The 17,453-nt window shown below is 38.4% G+C and overlaps 1 protein-coding gene across 2 annotated transcripts; it reads left to right on the top strand.

Annotated features, from left to right (window-relative positions):
- Window positions 1-3,569: 3,569 nt before the first annotated feature.
- Window positions 3,570-14,800, top strand: RB195_026251 (uncharacterized protein; the record flags this gene model as incomplete). Of its 2 annotated transcripts, none has more annotated exons than XM_013447053.2 (31): window positions 3,570-3,602; window positions 3,824-3,890; window positions 5,973-6,020; window positions 6,089-6,119; window positions 6,361-6,393; window positions 6,455-6,572; window positions 6,655-6,790; window positions 7,195-7,344; window positions 7,400-7,575; window positions 8,273-8,331; window positions 8,646-8,729; window positions 8,781-8,859; window positions 8,951-9,069; window positions 9,364-9,435; window positions 9,537-9,716; window positions 10,487-10,552; window positions 10,910-11,013; window positions 11,079-11,137; window positions 11,192-11,351; window positions 11,823-11,896; window positions 11,972-12,073; window positions 12,153-12,335; window positions 13,053-13,256; window positions 13,356-13,496; window positions 13,614-13,715; window positions 13,779-13,890; window positions 14,034-14,149; window positions 14,237-14,354; window positions 14,414-14,472; window positions 14,529-14,624; window positions 14,678-14,800. In XM_013447053.2, the coding sequence occupies 31 exons, from the start codon at window positions 3,570-3,572 to the stop codon at window positions 14,798-14,800; spliced, it is 3,204 nt and encodes a 1,067-aa protein (XP_013302507.2). The 2 variants fall into 2 exon arrangements, with proteins under 2 accessions (XP_013302507.2, XP_064070598.1); XM_064214717.1 differs by adding an exon at window positions 5,236-5,275 and having other exon boundaries at window positions 5,973-6,119.
- Between the last annotated feature and the right edge of the window lie 2,653 nt (window positions 14,801-17,453).

The following is a 17,453-nucleotide window of genomic DNA, read 5'->3' as shown; positions in this document are numbered from 1 at the left end:
CACTTCAACATGGACTATCCTTGTAAATTGAACGGGAGCAGCCGCTTCCGCTTTGGGACCATATTTATCGTCATATAAAAAAAAGGCTAAGCATAAGGGTCAACCTTCTTTCACAAACCAATCAATATAATACAATTACATTTTAAAGAACAAGTTGTTGAGGAACCAATTGTTAGCAATTAACTCTAGAATTTTAGGTAATTTTGAGATGATTGCACCAAAAATTAATTTTCACAATGCTTGTTCGTGGATTATTTCATATAAATGAGAAATGGATTGTAAAGCAACATCGTATTCATAACCGTTTCTCAACGGAAGGTCTTCTGAATTGGAATCCGTCTCGACAAAATAATTATGGATTTTCGCCGATAAAAATGTGAACAAAATTAATTAATTAAACGCGATGGATCACAAAATTTCCGTAGAGAAATAGGGAAGGAAAAATAGTTAAATATATTAAATAACAAATAATACCAATGGCATATAGAATGTACGCAGAAATTCACTTGTTGGTTCTTGAATTTACGATGTTGGATGTGTCGGTGAAAAATGAGACTTGAAGATAGTGGACATTTATTTTAATAAAATTTATTGCCACCGCATCGACTTACAACTGCAATTATTTCCAAAGACAACTGAGAAAATATGGTCGTATCTATGTTCAACTTGTACGCTATATATCTCATCTAATTTATTTTCCCTATATTTTAGCTTTATTTTAGTTAAAGGAGAAAAAAAAAAGATTGCAGAAAGTATGGCGACATTGCGGAGAATATGCGGGCAGTAGCGAGGGTTTAACGAAATAGAAGCAGGAAGAAATTGTGTGACTCAATGACACGAAACTTTTCCCTTTTTCCCCAAAGTTTTTGATCATAGATTCCTTTAACTGTATTAAGAGACACGACAACCCACTTAAGCTATGTCTAATTTGATATTTATGTAGGTCTATTTGCGTCATCTTTAAGGTGATTACAGGTAAAGTATTGTGTATAAAAAGAGACATGAATTGCAAAATGATTTGAAGTTCGTCTATTCATTTGAGCTGCTACAAATTAATGAATTAATGAAGTAACAGCTTAGAAAAATGTATGGGAAGACGAAAAAAAAGAGGTTTATATTGAGTAAAACAACGTACATAAAAGCTTGGAAATTACTTTAGTTATAGAAAAGACCTACTAAGAGGATGAATATTATCCGAGTAGGTTACCGCGCACGGTAGCATGCTGTTGGTTCCTTAATTCAAAATAATCCGCATGAGTACGGATTTTGAGGATTTGATGACTAGCGGCTATACCTATCCTTTCAAAGTTCAAAGAAACGAATTCTAAAAGTAGGTGAGTGCTGGTACAGATCCCAGGCTTTTGCTACCTACTTTATGATTTTCTATTGCTGAACGCTTTTTTTAAAGTACAGGTAATATTTTAAGTTGAAACATATTTCCACTACTAATAAAACGAGGTACAACTGTAAACTAATTAGGAAATTATTTTAGAAAAAGATTTAAAAAAAGAGAACGAAAAATGAAAACCATCCAATCCATAGAATAGGACCAACCATATTGAATTGAATATTTATGCTAAGCAGCATAGACGCAGGCATTCCGATGCCACCGTTACTTTTCCCACAAAGCATTAATAATCCAGGAATCCATACCTATGCATAGCATGCAAGTATATTTATCGGTAGCTTCAAATTGCTATCCTAATAATTATGTTAGCAAAAGAGAATAATAAACTAAAGCCGTCGCATTTATTAATTTTCTCCGCTATTACTATTTTTTTTATTTTTAAAGTCGATTTTTCTACAAACATTTCATTCCGAATAAACAGGCTCTTAAAAAGCCACATTTATTTTGCGCTATTGCATCTTGACAATTTCTAGTTATTATTTTTTGAATGTTCTCGTGATCGAACAATAATGAAATGTTTGAACCAGAGAAATTACAGTTGAATACATGATTAGTTTACATGGTTCTTACTTACCTCTTCTTAAAAATTTACCCTTGAAAACCTCCAGAATTTAGCAAATTGTTTAATAATAAAGCAAACAAAGGGAAAAAAAAACTGAAACACCTTGAAAAGACGAAGGATTGATCCAAAAGAAGCTTTTTTTAAGATTCTTCTGTGAAAAAAGACAAAAAAAAATTAAAAGGCTAAATGTGATTTAGCTTAAGAACATAAATGCATTCACATCTGAAATCCAGGATTTTTCTCAGTACTACACATAGATCTACAATGCCGCAAAATTATCGCGCGCTGAATATTAACGAAAAATCTTCACCTTACAAACGTATTGCCCATTTTTTAAAAATGATATTCTGGATATTGACAACGAACTCCTCACCGTATGTCTTAAAGCGGTCAAATAAAAGAAGAAGGCGCTAGGTGCTGAAAATTTTTTCCTACTCAATATTTTCTTTTAGTAGTGGAATTCAAATGTTGCTAAACATTTGGTTCTGCCAGGAGTCTCATCCAGAATCCAAAAAATGTTTCCTTTTTTGTGTTATGGAAGGAAGGGAATTTTTATGGAATGATTGCGATGCATTTTACTATGAAGCTGATTTATGGAGTCCATTTACATCCTTACTGCCTCCATTCAAAATTTTGATGTTTTTTCGAGTGAAAAACGAGTGGAGTCATTCATCTTTCGCCAATTTCCTTCCCTATTGAGTACACCGATACAGCTCGTAACCTCTACGAGAAGCTTTCACTCATTCATGTTCTAGAAATGACTCATTTAGTACTAAATACCTCTTCCAGGATAACCACAACATTACTACGTAACGTAATGGCATATAGTACTTTTTGCTTCGAACAAGGTTCTCTCACAGGAGTAAAAATTTCTTCAAGAAGAGGTGGAGGACTTAAAGTGGCTAAGGAAACACTCCCAATTTGTCACCTTCTCCTGTGAAATCCTTTCGGGATTTTTTTTTTTGCTCAAACAAGAACCGAATAAGAAATATAGGAGAAATATCCTAGGATGCTTCCGTAGGTGAATTCCGGACACTTTCATTAAACTCAGAGGAAGTCTGTTCAGGAATTTATATATTAGTCTTATTTTCTAGAACATAAAGGGTGAGAAAGAGTTTGACGTTGATCGATCGATCAATTTGGGATGGGCCGACGCGTTCGTCGACCAAAGTTCAAATCGTACAGGGTTCAGGATTCAGACGTTTCGTGAGCTTTTTACCATGTACCATACTATACGACCATGTACTGTATATATCAAATAAAAGTAAATGAAAGACTCTGAGGCAGTGTTACAGTTATAACATCTCATTCTCAAATCTTAACAATCCTTGATCTTCTCAAAATGTAGATCACGCGTGATCATTCAATAAATGATACCCGTCCGGCTGCCATTTCTACACGCCGTCGCCACCGGGGTAGGTTGCATTTCTGTGCCTGATCTCCTCTTCATTTTGTCCCACAGAGGGACCAATGTCGTCAATTTAGTGATATGCTCCCTTCAAATATAGTAAATATCACCGTTTCGGTTCATGGCTGAAGCGACACCAACAATATTCTGTCCCTCTCAAGAAATAAAGTATTGAGGACCATGGATCATAGATGGATCAGTATCCACGAGAATTCGACAGTAATGTGAGTCCAGCGAGAAGATTATATTTATTTAATTATACATTTATTCCTACACTCGATAGTTGCTCCAAGGAACTTAGGGTGTCTTTGAGAGACAGAAACGTAGTAATACTACTTGCTAGAAAATTAAAACTGTTCCAAGAACAATTGTAAATAAATGCGAATTACTTCTACCATCACATAAGAACTCTGGATGTAATCGAAGTTGACATATCATGTTGTAGAGAACATGCAATGAGTTACTACATTCACGAAAAGCCAAACTGAACGTGAGAATATCGCTGAATCCAGGTCTGTGAAAAGATTATTTTTTGTAGTATTATGACGTTCATGTATGTAGTCATTACAGCAGATTATATTTCCTAGTTGAATAGGATAGGGAGCCGATTAGATTTGCATTAGAATTGGTAAAGTAAGGATTATCGATTCGCCAATGCTAACCATCGCTGATCTGCAACCCTTATCGAGCCGATGGACACATTGTGGTGCTCCATGACGCATCAGCGATGAGAATGAATCTATGACGCTCGTTCGCCAGCTGATCCGCAATCAGCACCGACGAAATTGATGGTCATCGCCGCAAATCGTCTGCGCGTCGATGACATTGCCCTTTGTGGCTAGCAACTCTGTTTAGTATTCCTTCACCATTGACTTGCCCTCTAAATATCTATAAATAATCTCTATATCTATAAATAATATATCATTCTATTGGTTGATTTCTTCAAGGAGTCGAAGGGGGAAATGTAGTGGCGCCCTTATTTCCCGACGCTCTTACTTTTTTATCTTAATAGCTTTGGCTTACATGTCATAGATCCTCTAAGACTAATGATGAGGTACTAGCGCCTCAATTGACATAATTATTTACTTTGAAAGATAAGGGCGTCACCGAGCGCTCCTCTCCAATTACATTTCACCCGAGTCGAACTAGGCAGAATGATTTTTCGGCGTTCGTGATGGACTCATCAAAGTAACCAATAACTGTCTGCAAGTTACCGCTCCTAACACTTGCTTGCTCAACCTCTGCCTTTCGCGTGAACGCTCACTTTAGACACAAATTCTCATTTTACCTATTGAGATACGGCGATTTTTCCCGTCATATGAACATCGTTTGAAAAAAAAAAAACATTTGAAGCATCTCTTCTCAAGCATAACCAAGGGAAGTGTTTCTACATTTGTGGTGCCACAACTCAATATGTTGTTTCTCCCTTACTACCATTGGAGAGGACAGGTAAGGGTTAAGAAATTGAACGTGCAACAATCCATTCCATGTATGCGGCTAATCGGCGTTCAAATTTGGCGCCTCATCCTGAGAGAGTTTACTGTAATGAGGACGCATGTGTGGTCTTTGCAAGAACTATTGGTGGGGGACAAGCGCCGTTTTCGAATTTACCTTAACTCTTTTATGTAAACAATCTCTTGTTTAGAGTGTTGCACTACTGTCTTTGTTTGTTTTTTTTTTGCTTTGCTATGTTGGCACTTGGTGCTTACATGTTATCAGTCCTTGTATATTTGTGTAGATGGTTTAAGTGATTTGAATGTGAGTTAGAACGGGGATGGTGTTTGCTTGTTTATTTCGTTTCCCGTTATGTTGTTAGAGCACTTTTGGTTTTCCTTCTTTTTAATACCAGCCATTCAGATTGTTTATCAGATGAACATTTGCTTCATACGAAACTGAGGTTAACGCTTTATTTTTTGATCGAGTCAAGGTTTTTTTTTTCCTTATTAACGATGTTGCTTCAAATTCATCTCTGTTGTGAAGACCATGATTTACCGCTATTCTTTATGTAAATTGTGGTAACTCGTGTGATAGCATTAGCCAGGGCAAGCTTTTCCAATGTTTTCCAAGCTCACTTTAGCACTTTAGCGGCTTCACTTGTTTTTTTCTTCATCATTAGCTTCTGATTCAAAGAATCGTTCATTTCTGGAAATATTGTTCTATCAATTGCGTCACCGAATTTATTGTGTAGAATTCCACAATTTAGAATCCTTGCCGCACTTGAGCTCCAACACCGTTTTTTTCTGGTTCTTGTTTTGATTTTTGTCGACACTCAAAGGCAGAAAGAAAAATTGAAGGAAAACTTCGGTAGAACGTTTTAACGTTACATTAATATATGCGTTGTAAAGTCTTTAATTGTAGGTGCAAATTGTTATGCTTGTTTGAGGTTGGGTTATTAAAAAATAAAGACAACACAAAAATGACACTGTCTACTTTTTTCTTGTCGCTTTTAGTCTTTCACTCTTTGTGTAACAGCTTTTTTTTCTTGCCTATTCAAGGTGGCTTTTTTGTGTTCAATGCTGAAACTCAGTGCTTTTACGTACATCTCTCACTAATCAAATTTTACTTAGGTGCAGATTTTGAATCAAATTCTTCAGGCGGTGTTCAATCATGTCGCAAGCGTCAGAATCGCCGCTTGAGACAATGTATCGTCGTCGTCCGTCGTTCAGACGTCCACCTATTCGTGACGTGCATTCTCCTCGTCTGACTGAAGATGAGGCTGATCTTCTGACTAGCCCATTTTTGTAGGTTATTTCGGTGTATTGTGTTCATTGGACTAGATCGTCGGTACAGTTGAATTTTTGAATTGAGATTTGAAAATTTGGAAAATCTAATTTTTATTTCTATTCGAATGAACTGTCAAGGTTCTATCCCTTTGGTTATTGCTAAGACGAATTCGGCTCTATTCGGTTATTAAGAGTTGTTGCCTTGGTTTTCTAGTAGGCGAGGAGCTTCTACAAAAAAACTGAACATACTCTATTTTAGGAACTACAGTACTGGCTACACCTATGCATTTAGGTATTTTTCGAAAGTTTCTCAACAAGTCATCGTTGATGGTATGTAATAGTCTTCTTTGCAGCCAGTCTTATAATCCTGACAAACCACCAGCTTGGGAAGTTCCCAACATTAACAACAACCTTCTCCACATCACTAATCAAGAAAACGTTGACTATGCAGCACCTAGCATCATGCGAAGTGTAATTTTTCACTTTTGAATTCCTTTGTATTGAGGTTTCAGTTTTTAAACTTTTAAATGAAGAAGCCAATCGTATTTTGTAGTTAGGCCAAGCTGGGTATAACGCTTTTCGGACATTTTTCAACGTTGTACTTTGGGTGTTATACACAATCACTGTACGCCCCGTCAAATCCGTCGGATTTTTACTTTACGATACTGTTGTGGCAGTAGTGTATCTCAGTGAGTTCTTTTTTTTTCTTGCCAATGTCCACACCGCTTAATTGGAATGGAGAGTTAGAATTAGCAACGCTTTGTTAGTCTTATATCCGACGCGTGATATTTAATTTGAGAAGAGTAATGTTGTCTTGATGGAATAATTATTGTAACATTGTAACAACGCGTTTTTGAGATGCTTTTTGAGATTTGATTACGCCTGTATTCCACTTTTGCAAATTTCATGATCAGCGGTGGAATTATTTGTTCGAAATCGAAATCATTGCTTTTAATTGCGTCTTTGATAATCAGTTGGTCAGATGATGCCTTGCTTCGTTTTGTTCGTTTCAAAGTGTGCTCTTTTGAGGTCATAGGTTTGCGGAGAGTTCAGTTCAGTAATTTTTTCTCACTTATCACGGCAAAAATTTTAGCTCGTTGTCTTGGAGAGTCCATTACGGGCTTTTTGTACTCAAAAATTGAAGAACGTCGACGTCCCTTCCGCCGTCGCAGTTTCTTCGACCTCGTTATCGTGACCTTCTTCAAACTAGTCTATGGCATCGCTAGTGTTATCCGTTATCCAGGTTTTTCAAATTGGTTTTGACAGAAAAATGGCCGTGATACATGTATATGTTACAGTAGATCTCATCTGCAGTGGTTTTCGTGCGATTAATCTTGCACTTACCCGAAAATACTATGAGCTTTTGGCGGCAAATGGTAGGCGGTTGAATAATCAGGCAATGATAGAGAGAATGAGGAAAATGAACAAGGAAACTGCTGAATGCAACCATTGGATGATGTTGAGGAAAGCAGAGGTAAGGTGCCGGATTTATAGATAAATTTTGTTTTGTTGAAATGCATATTTCAAATTGAAAGGAAGTTCTAGAAATTTCTTTTATATCCTAAGGAAAGTGAACGTGAAACTAAAGCTTGATGACTCGTGGCTGATATTATGCGTCTATGAACTGAAGTGAATAAAGGCCATAAAGTCAGTGGCATATCAATCCGTATCAATTGCAGTTTGCAGATTGATCAATAGTCTTCTTTCATCGACATGATAAGTTGTTGATTCTTGTGGCCTACGACTTAGGATGCGGTGATTTGAAGTGTTGACCATCGAAACGTGATGTGAAAGAAACTTAATGAGACAGCCTTTTACATTTCATCTTCACTTAGAGGATAAAGTACATAGCGTCTGGTATCGATCACTCCGTTTGGGATGCGCTAACTTCAATTCAGAATCTTTTGAGGTTTACGAACGCGTAACTAACCTGTACAATGACTTGTGAGGGTTAGCCGATGTGCACCAAGTTAGTGTTAGTATCCTACCAGACAAGTCTGGTACTAATTTATCGATCCCGGAGGGATGAAAGGCTTTGTTGGCGCTAAGGCGAAGTCGAGCTTACCAGCGATCTTGGTGCAGCCACAGCGGAACCTCTTACCGAGTGCACTACACCTGACGTGAACTGAACTGAATGGTCACAATTAATCTGGAGTATTTTATATTTCCAGCAGGAATCAGCGCAACGGTATGAATGGAATGGAGACAGATTCGATCCTAATGATCCAAAGTAGGTTCCTTATGAAACTTACAGTACAGTTTTCCTTTATGTTCAAGTTCTTTTCTTTCTCTTTGAAGTTTTCATGTGGAGAACTTACGAATTCTCTTGCATTCATGACTAAGGAGAACAAACCGTTTGCTGTCATCCTTGGTTGCTTGTTCCAAATAATCTCTCTGGGGAATTTTATCTCTTGGGTATTATAGAGCTAACAACTTTTCATGAAGTTAAGGATAGGTGTCATAGTTGTTTTTAGACAGCTCGAAGAATTTTTGCGTTTATTATCGTATTCATGATGCTAAATTCATGCTTACTGCTTTCTTCAGTGATCCTGACAAGAGATTTTACAATCTTCGCTCACGTACTATCACTGCCTTGGATACGGACTCTGAAGATGATGAAGTCCCGAGGTAATGCGCAGTGTCTGCGATGGTTTTTGCATTTGAAATGTCTATTTACAGAAGACGGAAGACAGTTCGTTTTGATACAGTATCCAACGAAATACTCTATGATAATCCCGAGTATCGCAGGATGTCAATGGTATGTTCCTGTTTAGGTCCCAGCCAAAACGTTGAAAAATTTGTCCTGTGTCCAGTCGCGTCAAGCCCTAGCACAGAAACTCACTCTTCAGGCTTATCGCATTGCTACGTGGCTTGGATCGACCGCTTCCTCAGTTGTGTACTACTTGTTGTATGCGGCTCACTTTGCTGTTCTTTGTATCATGAAGCCTTACTATTTTTTGGTCGGAATGTGAGTTCTTTCCAAATGCCTTTTTTCGTTACTGCCTTTCCTCTGTTGTCACATTTCCAGTCTGGACATGAGTGGTACTTAACATCAAATGCTGCATGTGTAGATCTAATAGACTGGAATTTTTTTTTAAAGCATAACATCTGATAGTTAGGGAAGAGTGTGGTCTTTTCCTTTCCATTCGAAAACATTTTTTTGTATCCTCAATATTGTGGATGATCCACCTTTAGGTTATTTTCGGGAAAGGATTCGTTCCTTGCACGGATTTCATAGAGTAGTTAGTTGTGACTGTTCTAGGAGCGATAGTTCTTACACTACGCCTTCAAACTCAAGAGAAGAGGTGGTTCTTGTTGGTCGTCATCCGTACAGGCAAGAATCCCTAGTCATTTGTAGCATACGTGTACACTTCAGAGTTCGCTATTTGAATGATAGCTTTGGTGACTGTGAATTCGATTCCCTCCTTCGTTCAGAAGAATGTCTGGTGGTGCTGATTATGATGGGTTCGATTATGACCTATATCCGGAAGCTGAACCATCACCACTTGTGTCACGTTTCACTTCATTCTGTTCTACTGTGCTATACGCCCCTTGCCGTGCTTTTCTTTTCGTCGCTTTTGCGGTTGTAGATTTGTTCCGTTGGTTGCAGTCAAGGTATATGTTTGTCCTTTTGCGAGTATTGTGATGTGAACATCTTCATTTTCTTCATTGCGCACCCTGTATCACTGCTAACTTCATGTGGGTAGCAGTACTAAGTTTTGTTTTGTCACTTGACTTATACATTTGATCGTATGGGCAGAAATTGAAGGGAGAAAATGGTCATTTTCGCGTTGTAGCTTCTCCACAGGACTTTTTTGATTCAAGAATTGTTTGCCACATTCTCAGCACTACCCTGTTTCAGCCTTGTTGAGCTTGTGTGGGCAGCTTTTGTCTGTTAAATAATTGACGGTTAACAATTTTGTTGGTAATATTTGTGTCAAAAATAGTGTAGAACCATCCATTACACGGAAATTCTATTGCTTTTCTCTTATATAGATAACCGACAAATACTATATTGGTACCGAATAGTTTATAAGTGCACCTGTAAATTGTTTTGGAACTTCCAGTTAGTCTTGAATGTTTATTCATTTAGAAACGAAAAGCCGAAATCAGCTGAAATCAAAAGCTGAAGTTTCATTTTTAGATTCGTCCATTCATTAGCGTTGAAGTCCATTTGAGCGAAATCTATTTATCTTACATTACTTGCCTAAGATGAATTATAACACAGCTGTTATAGGGGATTGAATAATTCTTTCAAGTAGCAAGCCACATCTCTGTTCAGCTTTATCGTTCATTCACTTCATCTAGTTTGTTACCTCCCATGTATATATGTATCTGTTATGAATGTGCGGACCTTCTCTTCAATGTATGGGATTTCTTTTTAGGGTAATCAGGTCTTTTGGATGGGCTGGAAAGAACTCAAAGAATATCATTGAAGCGTTATACAACAGGTAACCTCTATTTTAATCCTGATTTTCTGTTTCTCACCGCTTTCAAGATTACTTTTCTTGTCGTTTAATACTACGGTTGATTGTTACCGCCTCGATCACGGTTTTCTTCTATTGAGAACTAAAATGGTTGGACTTTACTGGCATTCCTATTTTGTCTTCGTCTTTGTTTTACTTTATTGATGCTCCTCTCATTTCTTATTCAGGGGAAATTTCATTGATGCACAAAATTAGAAGGGGAGAGGTGCACTTATACTTTTTATGAAATCATGGATACATGAAACTAACTAAGTCACCAAGTTTTCTATGCTAATGCATCTCTGCTCCATCATGTTTCGGCTTTTAAATGCTTTTTTTAAGGCGTCGACGTTGGATCTGGTGGTTGTTACCACTCTTTCTGCTGTTGTTTGTATTGCTGTCTCGTCGGGATGGTGATAGTCCTTTGATCATTCTTGGGCATCGTGGTAAATTTACTTGGTTTCTATTAACGAAGAACTTCCCACTAAAGTAACTTACCATTAATTTGCAGTGTCTGATATGCAGGAGAAAATCTCAGACTACGCATACAACGTAATTGATTCTGAAGGAGTAAGTTGAGCTTGTCGTGTTTTCGAATGACTTTCTTTCCAACTGAAATTTTAGATTTATGCGAAGTCCCTCAACTCAATCTATGATGAGTACTGGCTCAATGGAAAATTTGCGAAGTATGATTTGTTGACAAGAATCTCTTCCGCAGTTTCCAATGCATGGCTTTTTATTGTTACGATAACAAAGACCGCTTATGATCTTTGTGCAACCATAGGTGAGTCGTTCATGCACTTTAATAAATTTATAAAGTCATAGTTCGTAGATGGTCGTGCTTCCAGTTTCTTTCATCCGAAAAAGTATCATACTAGAAATATCCAAATATCAAAGCTTAACACGCCATAAAAAAATTCTGAACAACTCAGTTTTAACAGGTGCATTGCTGAGAACGAGGGTCAGATGATGAATATGAAGTCACTTCAAATTTGGGTACGCATAAGTTGTTTGAAATTGGGACTCCGATTTATATTCTTGGAATCCAAATAGGTACTTAAAGAGAGATTGAGTGCCTTAAGAGAATATTTCTCAAGTCCTATTCGTGTTGTTTGTATCTATTATACACTGTGTCCCACACCAAAACGTGGAATATTGTGGAAAAATGAAAAGTAGAATTCATAGCTAATCTTCCGAGCTGCTGGAAGGACAACAGGATACTGTGGCGTGTAAGCTGAGATGTTTTTTTTTTCAGTGAGTGATGTGACTTCGTACGTCCTGGATTTTCTAGCGACAACGTGTCATATGGGCTACTCTAAATTGCCATCGGTACAGTTTCATTGAATATTAGTTCAATTGTTGGTTACGCTAAAGGAATTCACATTAAAAACAAACTGTTTTGAGATGCCTTCATTTGCAATGCCAACTGTGGGAAAACCCAACTGGTCAACAATCTACAGCGTGTCGCCCTCACAGCTTGTTAACTACTTTCCTAGTGGCCCTAATGTATGTTTAGTTGCGTTTGTTCCATTTATATCAATCTTAGTAAATGGTTGAAGAAGATATCATAGAATTTTTTCTACAGATGTCATCGCTGAAGTCATCTGCTGTCGGTTTTGTTTCAAACGCAGAGAAGTTTTTCTACAACCTTTTGTGGAACATCAGAGCTGCCGGAGAATTGGCCGTCTCTTGCGTACATCAATTATTTCTGATGGCATACTATATCATAACATACCCTTTTCATAGATTGTATGATGGTGTTCCTGAGGTGAGTTTCCTTTATTCTACATCGCTTCTTTTTCGCTCTTTGTTTAGCAGTTTCTCTGGTTACAAATAACAGCGTAGTACATATAATAGCGTTGTTTGAAATTGTCCTAGCTTAGCGGTAATAATGCCTTAGTAAGGAATGTGGAGTACAGACCCAGAAAGTTCTTCACTTAAAATCGAACAAAGCGTCAGTGCACATTCTTTCAGTTGAGGTTTTGTAGCTAGGCTGACTAGCAACTGTGTCCTAGAACGCCTATATCAAAACTATGGCATGTATGGAACAACCAACACATCATTGGTTTTTCATGCACGACATAGTTGTTCCAAGGTATGGATTGAATAATAATTGTCTGTTTCCCTTATTGAAAAATGGTCTCCCTTCGAAAGTTGTTGCCCATGATTATTTCGAGATGGTCACACATTAGGGTAGGACATTTCTTAGGAAACTAAACTTTTGCCGCATAAGGGATATATCTATAAAACTCAGGAATGAAGCGTCTATTACCCTAACAATCGTTGTCATTATTATTGAAGTTCAAACTAATCGGCGTTCAGTCAGCTGTACGTTTGACGATCTTTCTTAGATTTAGTGCTTTCTAGATTGAGCAATTATCGATATCCTTATGTATTGCTTTTGTCGGTGCCATTGCTTATCACACATTCAAATTTCCCCCTGTAGCCATTGTAACCAAGTTGTTCTAGTATACTCTCGCTGCAGATATCGTTGTGGAAATCATCCACGCTCTCTGCCGGCAGCACTGTTGAGCAGTGCTTCTATAATTACTTGGCTGCGGTCACTGATGTTGGTAATATGGTAGTGAATAACGTGCTTGGGTGGCTTCATTTCCTGTGGAAAGGAGTCTCAGGGCTTATTCTACTGCTTTTTTACCCCTTACAGCGGCTCCAAGTTGCAGTGCTGGAGGTTAGCATGTTTTTGTTTTCAACTCCTTCACTTTGGTTTTATTTTACGTGTTATAATTTTGGGTCCAAAACAGCGTGATTATAGTTTGGTTTTTAACAGAACTCTGCCGAAATAAAGGGAAGTACTCGAGATGTTATTATTCCACGCGATGAAACGAAAGAGAAAACAAGCGTTGTTCACATACCGTCACCGACAACGGCCATCGACGAGAAGAAACTTATTGAAAAGATTACTGCTATTGTAGGTTTCCAGCAGTTGGAGTTGGTATATTCGTTATCAGGGCCAAGAAATTACTCTTAAGATTGGTAGCGTGGGGTAGTATCCTACGCTTTTCTGTCGATAATACTTTGACCTTAGGTGGATGCGAGGATGGATCATGATCTGAAGTTGAAATTGGAGACAGAGTTGAGTATGCTGAAAGCATCGTATGAGGAAAAGATTTCATCGCTGAAGGCAGAGGTGAGTGAACATCTTACTGTTCCCATTATTTCTTTTCAATTTTCTTTCTTTTCCTTCCTCTAGAAGAATCTCATGGACATTGATTATTCTCATCTGGAATCGTTAATCCGTGCTGCAATTTCCGAGTATGACAGCGACAAAACGGGAATGTTCGATTTTGCGCTGGAAAGCGCTGGTGAATAGTTTATTATTGTTTCTACACATGATACGGTTAGGTCATCTTTTGCTTTGATATTAGTTTGCACCCCAACTTACTTGTAATTGTATTTCATTTTATTTATTATTATTATTTACTTGCAACTACATTTTTGTTGACAGGCGCCTCAATTATTTCGACCCGCTGCTCTGAAAACTACAATACGTACTCCCGTCTTGAGAAGATTTGGAACATTCCTTTGTGGTACTCCAGTTATGGACCAAGAACTGTGATACAGGTGATTTCTACATTTTGCATTATTTATTTTCCCAGATACGTCGAGTAGAGAGTAAGGAATCTCATACAGTAACACACCACATTGCAGCGCAATTCGAAAACTTTGTTTCCTGGAGAGTGTTGGTCGTTTAAAGGGCCCGTCGGTTACATCACAATAGGACTGTCGCATCCGATCAATATGACTATTTTCAGCTATGAGCATATTGGTGATTTTTCTCTCTTTCACATGTTTTTGTTAGTTTTTCAATGGTACTGTATATGTTAGGTGCTCATCAAGCTCCCGGTGGTCTCCGCCCAAGTTGTCCGAGAACGTTCAAGATTTGGGTGAGCACTAGCAATCAAAGTTAACATTTTAGATGTTTTCGTTTATTATGCTTGAGGCGTACAAGTCAGAAGCAGATATGGATACTAGAGTCCTTCTGGGTGACTTCATATACGACATTAAAGGCACTCCACTACAGTTCTTCGTTGTTAAGGTCTGTTTTTTCCTCGCTGGCGGTAAGAGGTAGTAGATCTTACCATACTTCAGACCCAGCCAGACTACCCGGTTAAAATTATCGAGATGGAAGTCACGAGCAACTATGGTGCCGAGTACACATCGCTGTACCGTGTGCGCGTACATGGGTCATTGTACAAGCCTGGAACTGATTGAGAAATGTTCGTCGTGCAATCTGTAAATTTCTTCTTTTTTTGGATTTTGTGACTTCGTTATAATTCTTTGTGGGTGTTTGTTTTTTCCTCTAGAGTAGTACAACTACCGCCAAAAGTACATATACATATACTGCAACTGTTCCTATTTACTGTTGTCCTATACTACTAGCAGAATGCTATGCTTTGAGTTTTGAATTTATTTTCTATGCTTTCCGTTATTCCCAAAGCTGCCATGTAGAACAAATGTTTGCTAGTGACAGCAGTGTAAAGTGCTAATGGACGATTAGAAATTATAGTATTTGCAAGAATGTCCATTAGTGCTCGATCTGCATTTATTCGTTTTTCCTTCATCTACATAAGACTACATAAGAGTAGTACGTTTCCTGGAAATGTTCTTGTTTTCCTACCTCGTGTACTGCCGGCCGCATGGCCTCAATTGTTCCTTCCTTTTGATCCGTGTATTATTGAGGCCGGTGATGTTTTCCTGCTACTTGTTTTTGTTCAAAGCAGCCGCGTCGTTCTGTTTCGGTTCATTGTTTTCAGTCCAAAAGGGCTACATCCTCTTTCGTGTATTATTAAAAGATCTCTCAGTTGATATGTATTTCCCTATGCAAGTTAACTTTACAGACCAGTTCACTCTGTATTCATTTTATCCCATTGCTGGAAACGATTCCATTCTTCTGTTCGGACACCTACATCGAATGTTAAGGTGCAATTATTTTCTTACTCCAGCCGAGACCATTAATGACCACCTAATGTTTCAACACTAAGCGCTCACATTTTTGGTTGAAGACCTTTTTTGAGAAAGAACTGAAAATAGAAGCTTTCCATTCATCACACAACTGCCCGAAAATGAACGCTAACAGAGGCCAATCGTGCGCAAACGAGTTCGACGATGTGACACATGAGTGTAGTTGACAGCATATTCAACATCAATAGCGGAGATCCTGGAAATCACATGCTTGGGTCGGCACTAAATATCGAACACTGCAGCAAATAACAGCTGACAATAACTTCTGCATTAGGAAATATTTTTTGGAATCAGTGTCTTAGCAGAGCATATGTCCTGGTTTGCACATAAGTCACGATATCACTGCAGCAACATTCTCATACGCTCAAATTTCTCCCCTTGGCTGAAAAGCACTTCATCCCTTATCAGGGAATCTAGGGGAGAAGTCAAGCGTGTTGTTGAAAAAGCGACCGCCTGAAAGCGACCGCCCATAAAGGCTAGAAATCGACCACAAGTAGATAGAACAGAAGCGGCAAATTAGACGCCTGATAAACAAAATAAAATAAAAATATGTAGTATGATATAGACACCAAAAATTGCTCAAAGTAAGCCAGTACTTAAGTGCAGATGGTTGGAAACATGAAGTTCTCAGTGTGTGTTCGACGAGACAGTTTCTCTCATTTAGCACTGATTGCGTATGTGAAAGAGTTTGATCACAGCGGAATAGTGGTTTTTGCGAAACAAAAAAAAAAAAACAACGTATAACAGCGCATAGCACGTTCTAGGAGGATTTACACTTGTTTTGCGCTACTTACACAACTTTACGCTTTGTGATTACAGACGGTCAATACATCGGTCCCCATTGATCTTGGTCGGACCATCGCGAACTGCAGTCTGGGAGGGTACCAGCGAGGGTTCGACGCTTATACGAAGAAACGGAACAGAAATTCTTCCTATGGATTAAAATACTAGAGCAGCTCTACTATTAGAAGCAGGAAGAGAGCTCTGCATAACTTATCGTGCACCGTGGAGACGGGCCATCGCTCACCTTCACGTAACGTATCATCCCGATACATCACGCTCGATACTGACTACTGATACTGTATAACGTACTGGGTAAAAATCAACGACAACGCACGGATCTTCCCAACGCACTGGCATGGGCGCGCGAGCAATACCCAATTGATGACCATCGACCGAACGTTGAGGCATGGTAGCGCTGGACGCAACAATCGGAAGGGGATAAGTTTACGGGAACCAAGGACGAAGACCCAAGTTGCAAATAGAGCGATTTCTCTGTATTGATATCCACTCAGCAACTAGCCGGCAGCTTCAGAAAATTACTGGATGTTGTACTCAATCTTAGCGCCGACTACGACATTCGGCAGCGCTGCGATATACGCATGTACGCTGCGCTAGCGCATACGGAACTCTGGAAACAACCTCGTTGTCATTTTACATCATTTTCGTAAGTTTCACTGTTCTTAGATCCATTTCTGTTTTTGGTTCTGATTTTCACTCTTTCTTCTTAACGTTATTCTCCTTTTTTCATTCTGCCTTTGCTTCCCTGCACCTAACTGCCCTGCTTACTTTGCTCCTAGAGAACGCGTACTGCTGAATAATCGGCACTTAAATCACGTTAATATATGACAAGAACAGAAGGAACACAATTCAAATAGAAAATATAGTGAAGCTTTTTCAAACGAAAGTAAAGACTCTTTTCCAGTATATCTTTCAAGTTGAAGAAAGTATTTTTTCTGCAAAACATCATAGATTATACAGCTCCTACATTGGTACGAGATAATGAAAGACGTACGAAAGAAAGTCAGTGCGGTCCATGGCAAAACCTAGGTAGCGTTTCCAGACTTTACTTGAAGTTTCAACTTGTAGATATTTTCAATCGACTTTGTTTTTGGTCTCTTTG

The sequence above is a fragment of the Necator americanus genome, chromosome X (genome assembly GCF_031761385.1).
Source record: "Necator americanus strain Aroian chromosome X, whole genome shotgun sequence".
Taxonomy (NCBI): domain Eukaryota; kingdom Metazoa; phylum Nematoda; class Chromadorea; order Rhabditida; family Ancylostomatidae; genus Necator; species Necator americanus.
The sequence above is the reverse complement of the archived record's forward strand: the minus strand, read 5'-3'. Positions and strand labels throughout refer to the sequence as shown.